This window comes from Salvelinus namaycush, chromosome 17, assembly GCF_016432855.1.
Source record: "Salvelinus namaycush isolate Seneca chromosome 17, SaNama_1.0, whole genome shotgun sequence".
In the NCBI taxonomy this organism is placed as follows: Eukaryota; Metazoa; Chordata; class Actinopteri; order Salmoniformes; family Salmonidae; genus Salvelinus; species Salvelinus namaycush.
In genome coordinates this window covers 12,179,320-12,186,721 of record NC_052323.1, presented here as the reverse complement: position 1 = coordinate 12,186,721, position 7,402 = coordinate 12,179,320, and the positions used below count along the sequence as shown (strand labels likewise).

Below are 7,402 nucleotides of genomic sequence, written 5' to 3'. Positions count from 1 at the left end.
AATCATGTCCAATCAATTTAATTGACCACGGGTGGACTCCAATCAAGTTGTAGAAACATCTCAAGGGATGATCAATGGAAACAGGATGCATCTGAGCTAAATTTTGAGTTTCACAGCAAAGGGTCTGAATGCTAGTGTCATGACGCTGGCCTGTGGGTAAGGTTTATTACCCCCCCATAAATACCTTTCTCCATTCCCTCTCTCTCTTGACTCTACAGATGGACTCTTGAATAGCCTTTGTTAAACAGAGTCTGGGAACATCAAATAAGTTGGGGGGAAATGAACCATGTTTTGGTAATCCAACCAGTTGAACATATGCGTTGGTACTTAATGAATATGATGTCAGTTCGGTTGTCATCTGAGACATTCTCATCAATGATAGGATAACATAAACTCTACAGTGGAAAGTCTACACATTATAGTTATCAGATTCACATGGAATTGTTGGGCAATTTAAATGTTTGAATATAAAATTATTGGTGAAAAGATTAAATGTAATTTTAGCTTCCAAATTAGAGATTTGGGTTTTCATAAGGTTTGGGCTCTGCTCAATCAGTGGCCCGCCCCTGTGAAGAGACATGGGTTATAAAACTATGAAAACACCCTTCTCCCTCCACTATATAAAGCCCTTGACGAAAATGTAACATCCTGTTCCGAGGACGTGAGGACGACGGTCCATACATTAAAAAGGACTAACATGTCAACTACAGAACTAAGCCAACCTCAGCGTGAGCTTTGGTTGTGAATGGTATGAACTTTGAACTCTTATTCACTAAAGAAGTGAGACATCCTAGCCGTTGAGTTAGCAACAGCAGCTGTAAACGTGGGCAAGGAAAGGACAGAGTATCCCGTCTACCACACAACGACGACACTACAACGTTTACCGTTCACCACCAGAGATACTCTTCAAAGGACAAAGGACTCTGTTGGGCGACACGGCCATCCTTCTATCACCAATCTATTGAAGCGCAGCTCAGAGTAAATATTTATTGCATTTTCCTTTTCCAAATGGGCGGTAATTTAGAATGCATAGGATATTGTGTTTACGATAGCACAGCTTCACCCTTTGTTCTTCAAGTCTTCCCGCTCTTTCACTTAAACCCAACCCACTTTCCTTTGTGTAACCAGCTGTCAAATCTGCTCCGTCCGCTAGGGACGTTTTCCTTTATGACATAATTTGTAATGAAGGTATGATTCATTCTGTGTATATGTAATTCTGTGTGATTAGTTAGATATTTAGTAAATAAATAATTAAACCCAATTTTGTATTGCTGATTCAACTTGTTAGCCAGGGTTCGTGAAGATAACCAAGAATTTACAACTTTCAGATGAGACTGAAATAAGGAGACGATTAATATTGACTGCTATTGATGTAAAATATTACTAGATCTTTAAACCTGTCTAGGACATGCGTTCCGCTAGCGGAACCCCTTGACAACATTCCGCTGAAAAGGCAGCGCGGGAAATTCAATTTATTTTTTTTGAAATATGTAACTTTCACACATTAACAAGTCCAATACAGCAAATGAAAGATAAACATCTTGTTAATCTACCCATCGTGTCCGATTTAAAAAAAATCTTTACAGCGAAAGCACAACATCTGATTATGATAGATCACCACCAAGTCAAAAAAAACACACAGCTATTTTTCCAGCCAAAGACAGGAGTCACAAAAAGCAGAAATAGAGATAAAATTAATCACTAACCTTTGATGATCTTCATCAGATGACACTCATAGGACTTCACGTTACACAATACATATATGTTTTGTTCGATTAAGTTAATATTTATATCCAAAAACCTCAGTTTACATTGGCGCCATGTTCAGAAATTGATGAGAGCCACGTCAAATAACATAAATACTCATCATAAACTTTGATGAAAGATACATGTTTTACATAGAATTAAAGATACACTTGTGCTTAATGCAACCGCTGTGTCAGATTTCAAAAACATTTTACGTAAAAAGCAAACCATGCAATAATCTGAGACGGCGCTCAGAAAGAAAAAACAAATATTCTGCCATGTTGGAGTCAACAGAAATCAGAAAATACATTATAAATATCCCTTACCTTTGATGATCTTCATCAGAATGCACTCCCAGGAATCCTACTTCCACGATAACTTGTTGTTTTGTTCGATAATGTCCATTATTTATGTCCAAGTAGCTACTTTTGTTTAGTACAGATATCCAAACGCTCGTGCAGGTCCAGGCGAACGTCGGACGAAAACTTCCAAAAGTTATATTACAGGTCGTAGAAACTTGTCAAACTAAGTATAGAATCAATCTTTAGGATGTTGTTATCATAAATATTCAATAACGTTCCAACCGGAGAATTCCTTTGTGTGTAGAGAAGCAATGGAAAACAGGTCGCTATCATGTGAAATGCGCATGACCAGGACCTGGCTCTCTGCCAGACCACTGACTCAAACAGCTCCCATCCGGCTCCACATCACAGTAGAAGCTTCATTCAAGGTTCTACAGACTGTTGACATCTAGTGGAAGCCGTAGGAAGTGCAAACAGATCCATATCCTTCTGTGCATTCAATAGGCGATGAGTTGAAAATCGACCAACCTCAGATATCCCACTTCCTGGTTGGATTTTTCTCAGGTTTTTGTCTGCCTTATGAGTTCTGTTTTACTCACAGACATCATTCAAACAGTTTTAGAAACTTCAGAGTGTTTTCTATCCAACAGTAATAATAATATGCATATATTAGCATATTATATTAGCATATATTAGCATCTGGGACAGAGTAGGAGGCAGTTCACTCTGGGCACGCTATTCATCCAAAAGTGAAAATGCTGCCACCTATCCCAAAAAAGTTAAGAGTTTATTCGGGAGGTAACAGCTCTATAAATATTATTTCATGGTGCCCCGACTTTCTAGTTAATTACATTTACATGATTAGCTCAATCAGGTAATATTAATTACAGAGAAAGGATTTTATATAATAGCATGTCATATCACTTAATCCGGCATAGCCAAAGACACGACACTAGTAAAGAAGATATTTAATTTTTTTATAATTTCACAAACATTTTTAAAACCTGTTTTCTCTTTGTCGTTATGGGGTATTGTGTGTAGATTGATGAGGATTCTTTTTTATTTAATCCATTTTAGAATAAGGATGTAACGTAACAAAATGTGGGAAAAGTCAAGGGGTCTGAATACTTTCTGAATGCACCTGGTGTATGTTTCTGCGTGCATGTGTGTGTGTGTGTAGAAGTAGTGAGTCAGAAAAGCAAACCAGCCTCAGTCCTGAGCCAAAGCTGCTAAGACTCCTGCTAAGCAGAGAAGATCAATCATTACAGCAGATGATGGAGCAGAAAATCCCACTGTCAATATATGGATCGTCTCTCTCTCTGTCTCTCTCTCTCTCTCTCTCTCTCTGTCTCTCTCTCTCTCTCTCTCTCTCTCTCTCTCTCTCTCTCTCTCTCTCTCTCTCTCTCTCTCTCTCTCTCTCTCACACCTTAGAAAGTATCAAAGCATACCGCTGATTATTGTGTGACTAAAAATCAGTTCTGGAGAGTCCCATTGTTGTGTGTATGGTGTATGGTGGTATGGGTCCTGAGATCCTCAAAAGGTTCTACAGCTGCAACATCGAGAGCATCCTGACTGGTTGCATCACTGCCTGGTACGGCAATTGCTCGGCCTCTGACCGCAAGGCACTACAGAGGGTAGTGCGTACGGCCCAGTATATCACTGGGGTTAAACTGCCTGCCATCCAGGACCTCTACACCAGGCGGTGTCAGAGGATGGCCCTAATAAATTGTCAAAGACCCCAGCCACCCCAGTCATAGACTGTTCTCTCTACTACCGCATGGCAAGTGGTACCGGAGTGCAAAGTCTAGGACAAAAAGGCTTCTCAACAGTTTTTACCCCCAAGCCATAAGACTCCTGAACAGGTAATCAAATGGCTACCTGGACTATTTGCATTGTGTGCCCCCCCCCCCCCCCCCCCACCCCCACCCCAATCCCTCTTTTTACGCTGCTGCTACTCTCTGTTTATCTTATATGCATAGTCACTTTAACTATACATTCATGTACATACTACCTCAATTGGGCCGACCAACCAGTGTTCCCACACATTGGCTAACCGGGCTATCTGCATTGTGTCGTGTCTTTGACTATGCCAGATTAATTGCTATGACATGCTATTCTATAATATAATTTCTCCGTAATTAATATTACCTGATTGAACTAATCATGTAAATGTTAATTAACTAGAGAGGGACACAACGAAATAATATTTATAGAGCTGTTATCTTTCGAATAAACTCTTAAAGATTTAGTAAGATTTTATATCCATAACAGTCACATTAATCGTCATTTTATTTAGTCTCATCTGAAAGTTGTAAATCCTTGATTATCTGCAAGAATCCTGGCTAACAAGTTGAATCAGCAATACAAAATTGGGTTTAATTATTTATTTACTAAATACCTAACTAATCACACAGAATCACATACACAATGAAATCATAACTTGATCACAAATTACGTCACAGAAAAACGTCCCTAGCGGGCGGAATAGATATGACAGCTTGTTACACAAAGAAAAGGGGCGGCATTTTAGTGAAAGAGCGGGAGACTGGAACAGAGGCGAAGCTGTGCTATCGTAAATACAGTATCTTATGCATTCTAAATTACCGCCCATTTGAAGAGGAAAATGCAATAAATATTTACTCTGAGCTGCGCTTCAGTAGGTTGGTGGTAGATGGACCGTGTCGCCAACCCGAGTCCTCTGTCCTTTGAAGAATGTCTCTGGTGCCTTACTGGATACGTTGGAGGAACGTTGTGTGTAGTAGACGGGATACTCGGACTGTCCTTCCTAACCTGCGTTTAGCTGTTGCTAACTCAACGGCTAGGAGATATCACTTCTGTAGTGAATACGAGTTCAAAGTTCATACCATTCACAATCAAAGTCCATGCTGCTGTTGGCTTAGTTCTGTAGTTATTATCTGAACCATTCTGACACCGGACCGTCATCCTAGTGTACCCGGAACAGGAAGTTATATTCTTGTCAATGGCTTTTATAGTGGAGGGAGAGGGGTGTGTCTGAAAAGTTTATAACCCATGCCTCTTCACAGGGGCGGGCCACTGTGAGCAGAGGAACACTTATGAAAGTCCAGATCTCTCATTTGGAAGCTAAAATTACATTTCACCTCTTCACAAATAATGTCATATTCAAACATTTGAATTAAACAACAATTCCATGTGAATCCGATACCTCTGACGTTTAGACTTTCCACAGTAGAGTTTATGTCATTCTATCATTGATGAGAATGTGTCAGAGGGCAACCGAACTGACATAATATACCTTAAGTACCACCGCATATGTTCAGTTGGTCGGATTACCAGAATATAGTTCATTTCCCCCCACTTCTGATGTTCCCAGAACCTCTATGTTAACCAAGGGGTTTTCTTATGTCACATCAGTTATAGTAGGGAGAAGGAAAAGGGGGGAAAGAGGTATTTATGACTGTCATAAACCTACCCCCACTGCCAACGTCATGACAATTGCATCCCGCCACCCACCACCCACCAACCCCTCTTTTACACTACTGCTACTCTCTGTTCATCATATATGCATAGTCACTTTAACCATATCTACATGTACATACTACCTCAATCAGCCTGACTAACCGGTGTCTGTATATAGCCTCGCTACTTTTATAGCCTTGCGACTGTATATAGCCTGTCTTTTTACTGTTGTTTTATTTCTTTACTTACCTATTGTTCAACTAATACCTTTTTTGCACTATTGGTAAGTAAGCATTTCACTGTAAGGTCTACACCTGTTGTATTCGGCACACGTGACAAATACATTTTGATTTGATGTTATTTGATGTGTTCTGATCTCTCTCCTGAAACTCGGTCTCTAGTGTGTGTGTTTTCTGTTTAGTGTGTGTGTGTGTATGTGTGTGTTTTCTGTTTAGTGTGTGTGTGTGTATGTGTGTGTTTTCTGTTTAGTGTGTGTGTGTGTATGTGTGTGTTTTCTGTTTAGTGTGTGTGTGTGTATGTGTGTGTTTTCTGTTTAGTGTGTGTGTGTGTATGTGTGTGTTTTCTGTTTGCGTGTGTGTGTTGTCTTTGTTTTGTGTTCCATCATCTCTCACCTTAAACTCAGTCTCTATGTTAGCTAGTCTGGCCTGTTAAACTCACCTTAAACTCAGTCTCTATGTTAGCTAGTCTGGCCTGTTAAATTCAGTCTCTATGTTAGCCAGTCTGGCCTGTTAAACTCACCTTAAACTCAGTCTCTATGTTAGCCAGTCTGGCCTGTTAAACTCACCTTAAACTCAGTCTCTATGTTAGCCAGTCTGGCCTGTTACACTCACCTTAAACTCAGTCTCTATGTTAGCCAGTCTGGCCAGTTCGTTGCTGAGCTCCAGCGAGGTGAATACAGGGTCCTCACTAGACAGGGACAGATAGGCAGCACTGGCCAGCCCTTTATAAGCGTTCATCCTGGAGCGCGAGTGGCTGAACGAGTCCCTCCTCTGCTTCTCTGCACACTCATTGCACTTACAAAAGTAGTCATGAGGCCTCTCAATGCGGGCCCCCTTGGTGAGCAGGATATGTACAATCTCATACTCCTGACAGTGTGCTGCTAGGATGATAGGGGTGACATCGTGAGAAAACCGAGTCCCGTCTTCGTCGTAAGCGTAAAAATCATCATCCCGTAGCTCCTGTTCAAGGGGACTCAGAGTGAGCCGCAGCCCTTGGCTAAAAGCCGGGTTCCCCAATATGGCTTCCACGATACGCACATACCCTTTAGATATAGCCAACAGGAGCCCGTCACCCACTCTGGCTAGCCCCTCCTTCTTTAACAGCAGCTCAGTCACTTCCAAGTGTTCGTTTCCCACCGCCAGCTGCAATGCATTCTGGCCCATGTAGTCCACACAGTTGAAGTTAAGGGTCTTGGACTCCTCCAGCATCTTGCGGACCACTGGGATGTTACCGTACTCGGCGGCGTCAAGGAAACCCTCTTCCTCGGGCGTCAGGGCCGAGCCACGCTCGTTAAACATGTAGGCGGGTCCTCGCACGGCTTGGCGACGCCCCTTCTCCCGCACTGTGGTGTGTCTCCGATGCATGGCTTCCACTCTAGAGAAGGGGGAGGGAGGGAGATAGAAAAGGTTAAGCAAGGGGTATCCCTTTCCTGCAGTCAATGACCAAAAGCCTCATGGGTGGAATGTTAATCATATTTTTCACAATTTCATCATTATTAAAGTTTAAAGAGAGAGAGAGAGAGAGAGAGAAGAGAGAGAGAGAGACAGAGAGAAAGACAGAGAGAGAGAGAGAGAGAGAGAGAGAGAGAGAGAGAGAGAGAGAGAGAGAGAGAGAGAGAGAGAGAGAGAGAGAGAGAGAGTGAGAGAGACTGCTGTCACCCACAGCACATGGCCGAC

General features: G+C 41.8%; 1 protein-coding gene across 2 annotated transcripts in view; it reads right to left on the bottom strand.

The window, feature by feature from the left end:
* Positions 1-7,090, bottom strand: part of LOC120062014 (short transient receptor potential channel 7) — a 67,645-nt gene extending 60,555 nt beyond the window's left edge. For both annotated transcript variants that reach the window (XM_039011812.1, XM_039011813.1), the window contains exon 1: positions 6,338-7,090. In XM_039011812.1, coding sequence (XP_038867740.1) covers positions 6,338-7,090 — 753 coding nt within the window. The remainder of the gene's footprint in view (positions 1-6,337) is intronic.
* Between the last annotated feature and the right edge of the window lie 312 nt (positions 7,091-7,402).